The sequence below is a fragment of the Oncorhynchus keta genome, chromosome 29 (assembly GCF_023373465.1).
Source record: "Oncorhynchus keta strain PuntledgeMale-10-30-2019 chromosome 29, Oket_V2, whole genome shotgun sequence".
Classification (NCBI taxonomy): domain Eukaryota; kingdom Metazoa; phylum Chordata; class Actinopteri; order Salmoniformes; family Salmonidae; genus Oncorhynchus; species Oncorhynchus keta.
In genome coordinates, this window is record NC_068449.1 from 6,355,398 (window position 1) to 6,371,636 (window position 16,239).

The following is a 16,239-nucleotide window of genomic DNA, read 5'->3' on the forward strand; positions in this document are numbered from 1 at the left end:
CGAAAAGTGCAGCAATCATCTTTATCTACACAGGTTATTTGCAGACCCGCGTGGGGTCAAATAGTATTTGTTTTCTTTAGCTGTGCTTGATTGAGCTTGGCTGGCTCAGTGGAACGAACGGTCTCAGAAATGCAAACCCTGTCCATCTGGCACTCCAAGGAAGGCTCAATCAAATGCTCAAAGAGTATTTTAAAGACAATCAATACTGTTTGGACACAGTTCCGGTTATTTGTACAGGCCTCAGCTGTTCCAGCATTCTGTTCTTAAGCTCTTAGGGATCCTAGAGGTTTCCCTCTTGTCTGTCGCTGTGCAAAGTCAGCTGTGCTCGTTGGGACTGACGTCAAACAGTGACCTGAAGTCATCCGACCTGATCCCCGAGCGATGGGATTAACCCCTGGTACAGTATATGCATTGTTGCTTTCACTGACCCAGCATCACCAGTCATTTTAATCACAGCAGTCCCTGTAATGCTGAGCAATGCATGCTCGAGATGTGACAAGTGTCTTAATAATCAAATCTAATGGCAGCAGCCGCTTTAAAAATACACTTTTCTCTGTGAACAATGACTATTTTTGTTTGCAGAGGCTAGCGAAAGGAAGGATGGAGCGATTGTTTGTCCTGTGAAGTATCTTATTCTGCGGTAGTGTGCTGTAACTAAAGTACATTACCGCCTCATCACAGCTAAATGATTCATGAAAATGATCACTGGGACATTTTTGATTCTCTGGTCTGCAGATGGTTGAACCTACAGTACAGTAGTGCTGCACCAACAAGGCATAATATACTGTGTTAAATCATGGAAGACTGACTTGAAGCATTCAGGCTCAGGGGTCAACGTTCACACCACCCACTGAAAGACTGCAGACTGATCGTATGCCTTCGAGAAATGCCTTATTGTTACTTGAACTGAGCCGAATGCTCCACATAGCGGCGTATACTTCTGTTTGTTGCAGTGTGTTCCCAAGGCGATAAACTAACTGAATGTGACTAGGGAATCGGGTATCTCTGAGGCCCGTGGTTATAAGTTTGTGTCGATTACATGAGGCAGAGGCGACATCATCAATGAAAAAGGGTTGAAGATGTGTGCATATGTTTGTGTAGAAAAATCTGAATGAATTTGACCTGCCTTTATTCAGTAACACAGTATCTAGTCTTGTGTTACCATACTCCCAAGTGTAGGAAGCCTGGAGCTGAGGCTACAGCGTATCTGACCCATGGATCAAGTCTACCCCTCTGAGGATCTGTAAAATAGAGAGGAGCAGGTGGGTGAGAGAAGACTCATTTGAATATGGTTCACACTGCTAGGGAGTGAGAGGGCCCGGATCCAAGAGAATTGGATGAAGAACTAAGAACTTAAGAAAAGTCAACAAAAATATATATGAATCTTTCGCAAATCAGCATTAATTTGAATAGCTTAGAAGTACATTTCTACGCCATTTTCAATGTTTTGTAGACTTCAAAATCATTGAAAGAAACGGAAAGCAATGCAACTATATTTTAATGCTGCAGAGATTTATTTGATTTACGGCATTTAATGTAAGCCTGCAATTAAATCATTGTCAGCAGCAAATGTACATGATGTATGCCTACTGTCACAGCAGTAATTTACTGAACACTACAAGATACTGTAAAAATCACAATCTAAGTTTGCTACAAAAAAAAAGTCAAAAATGTTACGGGCAGCAGCAGCGATCGCAGGACTCATGGACTTGGGAGGAGATTCTGGACGGCAAGGGACCATGGGCACAGGCTGGAGAATATCGCCGCCCCAAGGCTGAGCTGGAGGCAGCGAGAGCCGAGAGGCGGTGGTATGAGGAGGCAGCACGGCAGCGCGGCTGGAAGCCCGAGAGGCAGCCCCAAAAATGTATTGGGGGGGGCACACGGGGAGTGTGGCGAAGGCAGCTAGGAGACCTGCGCCAATTTCCCGTGCTTACAGGATAGAGAGAGGGACCGGGCAGGCACCATGTTATGCCGTGAGGCGCACGGTGTCCCCGGTGCGTGTGCATAGACCGGTGCGGTACATCCCAGCGCCTCGTATCGGCCGGGCTAGAGTGGGCATCGAGCCAGGTGCCATGAAGCTGGCTCAGTGCATCTGGACTCCAGTGCTTCTCCTCGGGCCGGTGTACATGGCACCAGCCTTGCTCATGGGGTCCCCGGTTCGCCAGCACAGCCCAGTGCGGGCTATTCCACCTCGCCGCACTGGCCTGGCTACGGGGAGCATTCAACCAGGTAAGGTTGGGCAGGTTCGGTGCTCAAGAGCTCCAGTGCGACTTCACGGTCCGGTCTGTCCAGTGCCACCTCCACGTACCAGCCCTCCGGTGGCAGCCCCCCACACCAGGCTGTCTCTCTGTCTTCTCCCTACAGGTGCTCCCTCCTGTCCAGCGCTGCCAGAGCCTTCCTCCTCTCCAGCGCTGCCAGAGTCTCCCGTCTGTCCTGAGCGGCCAGAGTCTCCCATCTGTCCTGAGCGGCCAGAGTCTCCCGTCTGTCCTGAGCTGCCAGAGTCTACCGTCTGTCCTGAGCTGCCAGAGTCTCCCGTCTGTCCTGAGCTGCCAGAGTCTCCCGTCTGTCCTGGGCTGCCAGAGTCTCCCGTCTGTCCTGGGCTGCCAGAGTCTCCGGTCTGTCCTGAGCGGCCAGAGTCTCCCGTCTGTCCTGGGCTGCCAGAGTCTCCCGCCTGTCCTGAGCTGCCAGAGTCTCCCGTCTGTCCTGGGCTGCCAGAGTCTCCCATCTGTCCTGAGCTGCCAGAGTCTACCGTCTGTCCTGAGCTGCCAGAGTCTCCCGTCTGTCCTGAGCTGCCAGAGGCACCAGTCTGTCCTGAGCGGCCAGAGTCTCCCGTCTGTCCTGGGCTGCCAGAGTCTCCCGTCTGTCCTGGGCTGCCAGAGTCTCCGGTCTGTCCTGAGCGGCCAGAGTCTCCCGTCTGTCCTGGGCTGCCAGAGTCTCCCGCCTGTCCTGAGCTGCCAGAGTCTCCCGTCTGTCCTGGGCTGCCAGAGTCTCCCGCCTGTCCTGAGCTGCCAGAGTCTCCCGCCTGTCCTGAGCTGCCAGAGTCTCCCGCCTGTCCTGAGCTGCCAGAGTCTCCCGTCTGTCCTGGGCTGCCAGAGTCTCCCGTCTGTCCTGGGCTGCCAGAGTCTCCAGTCTGTCCTGGGCTGCCAGAGTCTCCCGTCTGTCCTGAGCTGCCAGAGTCTCCCGTCTGTCCTGAGCTGCCAGAGTCTCCCGTCTGTCCTGAGCTGCCAGAGTCTCCCGTCTGTCATGAGCTGCCAGAGGCGCCAGTCTGTCCTGAGCTGCCAGTCAGCCAGGAGCTGCCAGAGCCGTCAGTCAGCCAGGAGCTGCCAGAGTCGTCAGTCAGCCAGGAGCTGCCAGAGCCGTCAGTCAGCCAGGAGCTGCCAGAGCCGTCAGTCAGCCAGGAGCTGCCAGAGCCGTCAGTCAGCCAGGAGCTGCCAGAGCCGTCAGTCAGCCAGGAGCTGCCAGTCAGCCAGGAGCTGCCAGAGCCATCAGTCAGCCAGGAGCTGCTAGAGCCGTCAGTCAGCCAGGAGCTGCCAGAGCCGTCAGTCAGCCAGGAGCTGCCAGAGCCGTCTGTCAGCCAGGAGCTGCCAGAGCCGTCAGTCAGCCAGGAGCTGCCAGAGCCGTCAGTCAGCCAGGAGCTGCCAGAGCAGTCAGTCAGCCAGGAGCTGCCAGAGCTGCCTGTCCGGTGCTGCCGGAGTCTCCCGCCTGTCCGGTGCTGCCGGTCTCCCGCCTGTCAGGTGCTGCCGGAATCTTCCGTCCGTCCGGCGCTGCCGGAATCTCCCGTCCATTCGAGACCCTTGGCGAGGGTCCCCAGTCCGAGGTCGGCGGCGAGGGTCGCCGCTCTTAAGAGGCCACGGAGGCGAATAGAGAGGTGGAGAAGGACTAGGGTGGAGTGGGGTCCACGTCCCGCGCCAGAACCGCCACCGCGGACACACACCCACCTACCTAGACCCTCCCCTATAGGTTTAGGTTTTGCGGCCAGAGTCCGCACCTTTGGGGGGTTATTTTATCTTTGTTTTAGTATGGTCAGGGCGTGAGTTGGGTGGGCAGTCTGTTTTTCTGTTGGTTTTTGAGTTCGGCCTAGTATGGTTCTCAATCAGAGGCAGCTGTCAATTGTTGTCCCTGATTGAGAATCATACTTAGGTAGCCTTTTTCCACCTGGGATTCGTGGGTGTTTATTTCCTGTTTAGTGTTTGTCATTCACCTTACGGTTCTGTTCGTTTGTTGCTTATTGTTTTTGTTCAGTGTTCATTTTTCTTCATTAAATTATGGACACTTACCACGCTGCGTTTTGGTCCTCCCATCCTTCTCGCTACTCCTCCTCAGAAGAGGAGGACGAGATCCCTGACAAACACCATAATCTTTGACACCATACTTGTGCCAGCACTCCAGAGGCAACCATTAGCACCTCAAAAATCCTTCCAGGATGACAATTAATTCAGGCCTTTGTTCTCTTTTTGTCAAACCCATTTAACTTAAACGTTTTACTTGATCTTAAATAAGACACAAAATGAGTATAAGAAAAAGGCTGATCAAAGTTAAACCTGCCTTCAGAATGAAAGTAGTGAGGTTTACCATTATCAGTAGAAGCCACTGAATCCATAAAAATTACTATGCATAGTGCATATTTCAAAGCAGTGATATTGTAATTAGGGGCCGAGGAGTGAGTATTAATGTTTGGTATTGGCTGTGACGGAAAAGATGCTGACAGCATAATATTCCTCCAGATTCGTGCAGTACACTATACTACATTAATAACTGAAGTTTGTCGTTAATGGCAGTGAGAATTTGATCACATAAACCTTTATCTTGGCAAACAGTTGCCTACAGATAAACACGAGCAGACAGTAACAACGTGGCAAATCTACAAAACCCTCTTTATGTATTCACAAAAAAATAAAACCGCATTGTCAAAGTAGCCTAAACTATCAGCAATGTTTCCCAATATAAAATGTGGTGGGGGAATAAGCTGTGGGGAACGAGTTGGAAAATATCAATGAACTGATTGATTCAAACACGGACTAATTTCTGTGTTGGCCTGGTACTGCTTCTAAAGATGTGAACTGTAAGTCCTCCAAGGGCACAATATTGCATAAACACGGCTAAACCTAGTACTGTAACACCATATGTGACCAACAGCAGTTGGGTGATTTTCATGAAACCAGTTTTATGTCTGTAGCAAATTGAGTAACAAACCCCATGATGCATCTGCAAAAATCAACTCTCATTTGGTAGACTAAGATGCCTAGTTTTTGGCAAAGTATATTATTTTAAATACATTTTACATTTTCGACTGAAGTTTGATACATTTCACCACAAATTGTCATTACCAAAATGTGTCTGAAATAAATTATTGAATCATTTTATTCAATTTTACTTTAGAAAAGCCTAATTTATTTGAATAAAACACAACATATGTTGCTGTAGTTTGTCCATAAATCATACAAATTGTATACTCGTTGAAGTTAACATAAAAAACGATACTATTTATTATGTAAAAACACAGTGTCTGTGGACATGGGGGTCTCATTACCGTAACACTTTTTAAAGTTCATGTAAAAACGCCAATAAATGTTTAAAATTAGATTCACCCATGATGCATCATCATCTAGAGTAGTACTTAGATGAGCAAAAGTTCATTTATTTGCCTATATACTTTCAGAATGAGGTTCTTATTCTCAAACACCCCTTTACCCCACTTGGCCTTCTCATTACCGAAATGGATAAAAAGCTCCATTTGGGAAAAAGTCAGACAACCATTACCTTAACAACATGGAGGCAATAATGGGCCTTAGTGAAGTGGGCAAATTGTTTACTGACTCATAATAATGTGCCTCCTATTATTTACAGATTGACCTAAGGGCCTCTCATTACCGAAACACAAATTTCTCATTACCACGTTATTTTTAGATCTGTTTTGGTAATGAAAACCTTAAATTAGGTAATGATAATAAGCTAATTATAATGTATCTGCTCCGCTGGTAACTTTGTTTTATCTACTAGGACCACTCCCTAAACCTATTGTATACATTTTTGGTTAAAAAAAAAAAAATGTTATATGATTACGTGGGGTTTGTTAAGAAATGTGGGTTGTATAAACCCCGTTTAACTTACTTTAAGCCTCAATCAACAGTTTGGGTTTCAGGCAAAGAGCAACCCCATCACTTAAAGTAGGAGCTGTTTTCACACTTACATATAGTGTTGTTTGATACCCCAGTCTTAGATAATTTATATGCATTTTGTGTTATACAGTTTGCCCAAAGGATCCCATTCAATCCAGAACATCTAAAAATACCTTACAACACAAATATTCACATCCTAATACACCAATACTACTTGTAAAAACTTTGGATGAAGTATTACCTTTGTTACTGTTACATTTAGGTCCACTTTTGACTTTTGAAAATACATGCATGTAATTACAGTACTTTAAATAAATTGCATTAAGATCTGTGATTTTTGTATAATAGCAAACTGATACAAATCAGTAAAAATGTTCATGACAAACTATGCACACACATTATCGAAACATGCAGTCTCATCTCTGATACCTGCGCATCATTACAGTACTGCACCAATATTTAGGAAATAATCCAAAAATAAAAGAAGCGATTTTGGAGTAATTAGATAGTGTGACTTTGGTTCTTTATCCAAATGTGTGAAAATCAATACAATAAAAAATAACATGCATATAGACAAGTGATTATGACAACAACAAATTGTTGTGTTACAATAATGAGAAATTACAAAATACATCTTAATAATTACAGTGTTAATCTCAATAATTTTCAGTGTTGAGTTTAACTCAGGCCTTTTCATAAGGGGAGCAATGTTAAAAAAATACTAGAAAGTGATTTGTTTATTACTTTTTGGAAATTGAAAACTGTTGCGGTAATGATCATTTCTGTGTTGGTAGTTGTGGAAATTGTGGTCAAATGCATAATATTTTATTTAAAAAATATGCATAACAATTATTAAATAAAAAAGTAAAGATCCTAATCTCAGTGATCTAACAGGAAATTTAGTGAAAAATGACACTTGAGAATTTTGGGGTCAAATGTCAGTTTCGTGAGAATGACCCAGTTGTGGCTAGTATTTGAGAAGTCTTGCAGAACTAATGCTTTGTAGATTATAGATCTTAGGGGTGGGTGGTCAAAAGGGACGTCAAGGGAAAAAGACCAATCACAACCCTAAGTGATGTAGACCCACAACTGTACACCCTAAGTGATGTAGACCAACTACTGTACACCCTAAGTGATGTAGACCAACTACTGTACACCCTAAGTGATGTAGACCAACTACTGTACACCCTAAGTGATGTAGACCTAGTACTGTACACCCTAAGTGATGTAGACCTAGTACTGTACACCCTAAGTGATGTAGACCAACTACTGTACACCCTAAGTGATGTAGACCTAGTACAGTACACCCTAAGTGATGTAGACCAACTACTGAACACCCTAAGTGATGTAGACCTAGTACAATACACCCTAAGTGATGTAGACCAACTACTGTATACCCTAAGTGATGTAGACCCACTACTGTACACCCTAAGTGATGTAGACACACTACTGTACATCCTAAGTGATGTAGACCCACTACAGTACACCCTAAGTGATGTAGACCCACTACTGTACACCCTAAGTGATGTAGACCCACTACTGTACACCCTAAGTGATGTAGACCCACTACTGTACACCCTAAGTGATGTAGACACACTACTGTTCACCCTAAGTGATGTAGACCCACTACTGTACATCCTAAGTGATGTAGACCCACTACAGTACACCCTAAGTGATGTAGACACACTACTGTACACCCTAAGTGATGTAGACCCACTACTGTACACCCTAAGTGATGTAGACCCACTACTGTACACCCTAAGTGATGTAGACCTACTACAGTACACCCTAAGTGATGTAGACCTACTACAGTACACCCTAAGTGATGTAGACATACTACAGTACACCCCAAGTGATGTAGACCCACTACAGTACACCCTAAGTGATGTAGACCTACTACAGTACACCCTAAGTGATGTAGACCCACTACAGTACACCCTAAGTGATGTAGACCTACTACAGTACACCCTAAGTGATGTAGACCCACTACAGTACACCCTAAGTGATGTAGACCTACTACAGTACACCCTAAGTGATGTAGACCCACTACTGTACACCCTAAGTGATGTAGACCTACTACAGTACACCCTAAGTGATGTAGACCCACTACAGTACACCCTAAGTGATGTAGACCTACTACAGTACACCCTAAGTGATGTAGACCTACTACAGTACACCCTAAGTGATGTAGACCTACTACAGTACACCCTAAGTGATGTAGACCCACTACAGTACACCCTAAGTGATGTAGACCTACTACAGTACACCCTAAGTGATGTAGACCCACTACTGTACACTCTAAGTGATGTAGACCCACTACTGTACACCCTAAGTGATGTAGACCCACTACTGTACACCCTAAGTGATGTAGACCTACTACAGTACACCCTAAGTGATGTAGACCCACTACTGTACACCCTAAGTGATGTAGACCCACTACTGTACACCCTAAGTGATGTAGACCCACTACAGTACACCCTAAGTGATGTAGACCCACTACTGTACACCCTAAGTGATGTAGACCCACTACTGTACACCCTAAGTGATGTAGACCCACTACTGTACACCCTAAGTGATGTAGACCCACTACTGTACACCCTAAGTGGGTTTGCTGTTATGCCAATTTGGCCTGATGTTATTATGGTGCTATATTCCTATTATAGAAGTACATTAAAATGCACCAATAGCCACCGGAAGCTAAAAGAAAAAGCGTTGTACATTTCTCTAATTTGGATGGTTCCTTGTACAATAGCAAATCATCTTTCCTTTAAGCAACACCATATGGCGTCTGTCATATCCCAGTAGGAAAACCCTCATAAAGGTTGGGTCACGTGTAACATATGGCAAAACAGTGCTGCTTGGTTGAGCAATATATACTACAGCTTTGGTCAAAAGGTCTGGAACTTTTTGCTCGTCCTCAACCTGTACCCAGAGAATAGCTGATTGGTCCAGCTGTTCTCCATCAACTGCTACATGTGGCAGAATAATCCTGAAAGCCTCACAGGCCTTTGTTAAAAATGTTCCCCCGTTTGCATTGGGGTTTGTGTATTGGGAACTTGTTAAGACGGGGAAAAGTGTAGACTCCCTGTATATGAGTGGACTACAGTCAATGCCAAGAGGTTTGAACCTTTATGGTACAGGTGACAGTGCCCTCGACACACCCCATAACCACAGGCAGGGCTCCTGATTCATTCCCAACTCTGGCTATTGGCCACCCTATGGTTTCAATCATGGATTAAGTTAAACAATGTATCAAATATGGCACAACATACAGTTCAAGTCAGAAGTTTACATACACTTTTACACAATTCCTGACATTTAATCCTAGTAAAAAGTCCTTATCTTAGGATAGTTAGGATCACCACTTTATTTTAAGAATGTGAAATGTCAGAATAATAGTAGAGATAATGATCTATTTCAGCTTTTATTTATTTCATCACATTCCCAGTGGGTCAGAGGTTTCCATATAGTCAATTAGTATTTGTTAGCATTGCCTTGAAATGGTTTAACTTTGGTCAAAAGTTTTGAGTAGCCTTCCACAACCTTCCCACAATAAGTTGGGTGAATTTTGGCCCATTCCTCCTGACAGAGCTGGTGTAACTGAGTCAAGTTTGTAGGCTTCCTTGCTCGCACACACTTTTTCAGTTCTGCCCACAAATGTTTTATAGGACTGAGGTCAGGGCTTTGTGATGGCCACTCCAATACCTCGACTTTGTTGTCTTTAAGCCATTTTCCACAACTTTCGAAGTATGCTTGGGGTCATTGTCCATTTGGAAGACCCATTTGCGACCAAGCTTTAACTTCCTGCCCGATGTCTTGAGATGTTGCTTCGCTATATCCACATAATTTTCCTCCCTCATGATGCCATCTATTTTGTGAAGTGCACCAGTCCCTCCTACAGCAAAGCACCCCCACAACATGATGCTGCCACCCCCATGCTTCACGGTTGGGGTGGTGTTTTTCGGCTTGCAAGCCTCGCCCCTTTTCCTCTAAACATAACGATGGTCATAATGGCCAAACAGTTATATTTTTGTTTCATCAGACCAGAGGACATTTCTCCAAAAAATACGATCTTTGTCCCCATGTGCAGTTGCAAACCGTAGTCTGGGTTTTTATGGCAGTTTTAGAGCAGTGGCTTCTTCCTTGCTGAGCGGCCTTACAGGTTATGTAGATATAGAACTTGTTTTACTGTGGATATATTTACTTTGTACTGGTTTCCTCCAGAATTTTCAGAAGGTCCTTTGCTGTTGTTCTGGGATTGATTTGCACTTCTCGAACCAAAGTACGTTCATCTCTAGGAGACAGAACGCGTCTCCTTCCTGAGCGGTATGACAGTTGCGTAGTCCCATGGTGTTTATACTTGCGTAATATTGTTTGTACAGATGAACGTGGTACCTTCAGGCATTTGGCAGTTGCTCACAAGGATGAACCAGACTTGTGAAGGTTTACACATTTTTTTCTAAGGTCTTGGCTGAATTCTTTTGATTTCCCCATGATGTCAAGCAAAGAGGCACTGAGTTTTAAGGTAGACCTTGAAATACATCCACAGGTACACCTCCAATTGACTCAAATGATGTCAATTAGCCTATCAACTTCTAATGCCATGACATCATTTTCTGGAATTTTCCAAGCTGTTTAAAGGCACAGTCAATTTAGTGTATGTAAACTTCTGACCCACTGAAATTGTGATACAGTGAGTTATTTATAAGTGAAATAATCTGTCTGTAAACAATTGTTGGAAAATTACTTGTCATGCGCAAAGTAGATGTCCTAACCGACTTGCCAAAACTATAGTTTGGAGTGGTTGAAAAACGAGTTTTAATGACTCCAACCTAAGTGTATGTAAACTAGTTTTAATGACTCCAACCTGAGTGTATGTAAACTAGTTTTAATGACTCCAACCTGAGTGTATGTAAACTAGTTTTAATGACTCCAACCTGAGTGTATGTAAACTAGTTTTAATGACTCCAACCTGAGTGCCAACCTGAGTGTATGTAAACTAGTTTTAATGACTCCAACCTGAGTGTATGTAAACTAGTTTTAATGACTCCAACCTAAGTGTATGTAAACTAGTTTTAATGACTCCAACCTGAGTGTATGTAAACTAGTTTTAATGACTCCAACCTAAGTGTATGTAAACTAGTTTTAATGACTCCAACCTAAGTGTATGTAAACTAGTTTTAATGACTCCAACCTGAGTGTATGTAAACTTCCGACTTCAACTGTATACAGTCATGGGACTGACAGAGAATCTGACAGAGAATCTGACAGAGAATCTGGGGGGACAAATTCTCAATACCAGTGATTTGATCTTGTAAAATGATTAGTCTCTGGGAACGACATTGAGCTAATGATTATTAATAGGCAATAAAATGGAGTAATGAAACTATTTCAAGATCATTTCTGGGTCTTGGTTTTAAGGGCCCACAATCGCATTATTGCTCATATAAAATTATTTTCACATTCCAAACTTCAACATTCAATTCACCTTTTTCTCTAACCATTCAGATTTGATAGACTCCAACATTTAGATATATCAATAAGGATTTATATACATGATTCCATCCAATTCCACCAGCTCTACACGTCAGATTCGATGTTGAAGCCTTTGCCAGGCTCTTGCTGCCTTGGGTGGTAGATGAGACTTGGCAATCGGTCTTGGGTTGATGCCAGTCGATTTACAGCACGCACTAACGCTGTGGTGGAATAATATAAGTTTGGACCAATAAAATCACATAATCGATTGGATATCGTTGTTGTTTTTAACGCTCAGAAACAGTGCCAATGCTACGCTGGTGCGTTCCTTAACCAGCCATGCACCATAGGTTTGAATAGCCCAATGCCCTGAGAGCACCTGTGGTTTCAGCGAGCCAGCGTCTTAATGATGACATAGAGTACATATAGGCTACCTGTTGTAGTTTACAGTTCTACAGAAAACAGAGCTGGACCGTACAGCATACATTTTGCATTCGACTCAATTTTCACAAGGTCAAGTTGGTGGTATTAATGATAGCTGTTGGGTATTTAGAAATGCGTTTGGCTTACCATAGACTCCTTGGCAATGAATGCCCTCCAAAAAGATGTTGAACAGCCACAAGAGACCGAAAACTAAACCCATCTTCACGTTAATGTCAACATATCCACTTCGATGGTGATAGGTTCTTCCCAAGGCGAGATGCAGCCTGTCGGAACTCAGTTCCCGCGGTTCCGCACCAGGATTCAGCGTAAATCTGGTTGAGACACCATTGACACCGGGTAACGAATGTTTATTTGATGCTCTATGAAATGAATTTGATTCTGTCAATATTTCAGTGGGAGCAGGGACAGCAGGTAATAGCATAAATGATTCACCGCGATGGATAACAACTGGTAAATGTTGTGCCTACAATGGCACATCAGTCAAAATCGCCAATGTCCGTGCATACTTTGAAGCCTCAACAGGATCTCCTTGATTGTGACATTGTAAAAGTAACCGAGAATGCAACGCCGATAATTCTTTCGAGAAAACGCTTATACCGATTCCAGCAGCTTCCATTGCTAAAAGGAGATTAAAGACATTCTGATATCCACTTGCGGCTTTCCCTCCCCTCTCAAAGGCTTGCCATAGTGTTCCGAGGACAGCGAGGCAAAAGGTTTTCCTAGAAGCTGACACTGAGCCGCTGGATGTGACGCGTTCATGCTAGCACTATGGCCAAAGACCGTGAACGTGCCATCCCTGGCGGATAATACATCCCGGTTTTAGAAGCGTATTTGACTCGTGATGCAGGTTACCTAAAACCTCGAGTTTGTGTCTCTCGAAATAGCAAACGACGATTCGTCGTTACGTGCGCGTTTTAATCTGAAAGTGTCTTGTACAAATTATTATTTGAAGAGGATGTGTTGGTTCTGAGATGGTCAGTAATGCTGTGCACTACGTACTGCGCTGAAACGACAAGCCTCCGCTTCCCGCTGACATCTAGTGCATGACTCCTCATAGTCCGGGGCCTTAGCGAAAACAACGTTATGAAGCAGATACAAGCATGGAATTTGGTACAAACATACCGCAGGTGATATCAAAACATCCCAGAGGGGGTGCCAATTTCTAACTGAAAAAGGAAGCAAGTTATGAGGAAAATTCCAAATGGCTGCCATAATAGCAATTTGACCATTAAACAATGTAATGCAACAGATAAAAGCATTACATTTGGAATAAACATTTCTCAGATCATATGAAAACATCCTAGAAGGGCTGGCCATTTCAAAATTGACCAGGAAGCAGAATTAAAAATGGCCGCTGATGGAGGCAGTAGTACATCCATAGTCATATTTAAAACAGCTTATTATGTGATTATTATTTTTTTACAAAAATAACAAAATCAAGTAATAATACATCCAATGTATTCCATAAATTCTGATTAGGGAAGAAAATGCTTAGGGCCCTGGTTCACATATGCCAGCACAATGGCATAATGCAGTGTATGACAATCCAGCATCCTGACATTGAGTTTTCTGCATGCTTTGTCAGCCTCAGGTAAAAGTGTCAATAAAAGTGTCAAGGAATCAACTGTTTTAGCCCATCCAAATCTTTCTGGTGAAGGTGCTAATTAGATGGATTCAGACCTATTGACAAAATGCTTGTTTGGTACGCTGCTGGGTTTGAATGTTGCAACAGTGCAGCTTGTGTCAAAGACCCCAGACACCCCTGTCATAGACTGTTCTCTCCACTACTGCAATGGCAAGCAGTACTGGAGTGCCAAGTCTAAGACAAAAAGGCTTCTCAACAGTTTTTACCCCCAAGCCATAAGACTCCTGAACAGGTAATCAAATGGCTACCCGGACTATTTGCATTGTGTGCCACCCCCAACCCCTCTTTTACGCTGCTGCTACTCTCTGTTCATCAAACATGCATAGTCACTTTAACCATATCTACATGTACATACTACTTCAATCAGCCGACTAACCGGTGCCTGTATATAGCCTCGCTACTGTATATAGCCTCGCTACTGTATATAGCCTCTCTACTGTATATAGCCTCTCTACTTTTATAGCCTCTCTACTGTATATAGCCTCTCTACTGTATATAGCCTCTCTAGTGTATATAGCCTCGCTACTGTATATAGCCTCTCTACTGTATATAGCCTCTCTACTTTTATAGCCTCTCTACTGTATATAGCCTCTCTACTTTTATAGCCTCTCTACTGTTATTTTTCACTGTCTTTTTACTGTTGTTTTTATTTCTTTACTTACCTATTGTTCACCTAATACCTTTTTTGCACTGTTGGTTAGAGCCTGTAAGTAAGCATTTCACTGTAAGGTCTACACCTGTTCTTTTCAGCGAACGTGACAAATAAACTTTGATTTGAAAAGCTATTGTTAGTTATTAGGATTTCTGAGAAGGTCAGAACTTACATAGAAGCTTGGTTATCTTCACAACTTTTTTTCGGATGACTTGTCCTTGTCTCTTGAGATTTTGGCATCAAAGGACAAGGGCACGGTGGGTAGGAATCTACAGCGTTCAGGCCTAGCAGATCAGATTTTTGGGGGTTTTCAGGTTAAGCATTCCGTTATTTTAAAGGACTGGAGGACATGGGTCTTTCTCATGAGAGAAAAACTCGTCCAGGTTTCCGTCTCGTGAACTTGCACGCAATGTAGTTGGCAGAAAAGTGTACAATCACCTTTTTAATGCTGAATGTTGCTTTTTCTCTTTTGTGACTGGCTTTGCGTTGGCATTCTAAGCGGTGGTGCATTATCCCTCTTAATGCACTGATGTGTATATTATTATTTTTTATTTGACCTTTATTTAACTAGGCAAGTCAGTTAAGAACAAATTCTTATTTTCAGTGATGGATGGATCCACAATGACCTCCTTGAGAAGTACCTAGTTGCTCAATGGTGCAGACTGTGTTAATGACATCTTTGTTTTGCACAATTGGATGTATTCAAAACCAGAAGCTCTGGATATTTATCTCGGAATGGACTCCCCTTGCTTGAGATTGTGTTGCAGCTGGCCACTTGTTTTTTAATGTTTGCTGGGGGTGATTAACTGCTTTTGTTGAAAATGTTGTGTTGAAGGGGACTGACTCAATGTTCAAAAGCTGGGATTCAAAATCAGACAGTAGTTTGGCCCGCTCAGGCCTTGCTTACAATCCATCTCTGGAAGGCAGTGGGTTCTCAGTTAGACCAATGGCTTCCCCAGTACCTTCAACCAGCTTACTGTATTGCTCATGGGCTTGGTAAAGCGGCATGCATGATAACTTGTTTTGTGTTTTTGGCAGGATCCAGAACTCTGAGAATTATTCTCTGATGTTAGCTAGTAGAGCTTTCATGTCTCAGATGTGAATAGGAATCCACCTTGCGTAGGTTGTTATGTCCAGTGTCAAGAACCAGGGTGCCCAAGCCTCTGTTTCAACATAAAGGTCAAAATATCTACTTGTGTGCACTAGGTATGAGCATTTGAAATAATTTCACTATTCTAATGATATCATAAACATTTTTCAGCTATTCAGATAGTTTGTTTTAACTTCGACACTTGCTTACTGCGCAGCGACTCGGGAGAGACTGTGCACCGGCTGCAGCAGGGATGGGGTGAGCAGGGGCTGGTGGTGTGTGTGTGACACAGGAGGGAGAGAGAGAAAAAAAAGCCACACTAACTCGTAAGTAAGACAATCTTCTAAATGCCATAGGTTATCTAAATCAAATCAAATTTATTTATATAGCCCTTCGTACATCAGCTGATATCTCAAAGTGCTGTACAGAAACCCAGCCTAAAACCCCAAACAGCAAGCAATGCAGGTGTAGAAGCACGGTGGCTAGGAAAAACTCCCTAGAAAGGCCAAACCCTAGGAAGAAACCTAGAGAGGAACCAGGCTATGTGGGGTGGCCAGTCCTCTTCTGGCTGTGCCGGGTGGAGATTATAACAGAACATGGCCAAGATGTTCAAATGTTCATAAATGACCATCATGGTCAAATAATAATAATCACAGGCAGCACGGCCAGGCGGACTGGGGACAGCAAGGAGTCATCATGTCAGGTAGTCCTGAGGCATGGTCCTAGGGCTCAGGTCCTCCGAGAGAGAGAAAGAAAGAGAGAAAGAGAGAATTAAAGAGGGCATACTTAAATTCACACAGGACACCGGATAGGA

General features: G+C 43.8%; 1 protein-coding gene across 2 annotated transcripts in view; it reads right to left on the reverse strand.

Annotated features, from left to right (window-relative positions):
- The window catches only part of mdga2a (MAM domain containing glycosylphosphatidylinositol anchor 2a), a 240,057-nt gene extending 226,963 nt beyond the window's left edge, over nucleotides 1-13,094 (reverse strand). The window contains exon 1 of one of the 2 annotated variants that reach the window (XM_052485831.1): nucleotides 12,165-13,094. In XM_052485831.1, the coding sequence (XP_052341791.1) occupies nucleotides 12,165-12,459 (295 nt within the window). In that variant the 5' untranslated portion in view covers nucleotides 12,460-13,094. The remainder of the gene's footprint in view (nucleotides 1-12,164) is intronic. The other variant, XM_052485830.1, reaches the window with a different exon arrangement.
- Nucleotides 13,095-16,239: the final 3,145 nt, after the last annotated feature.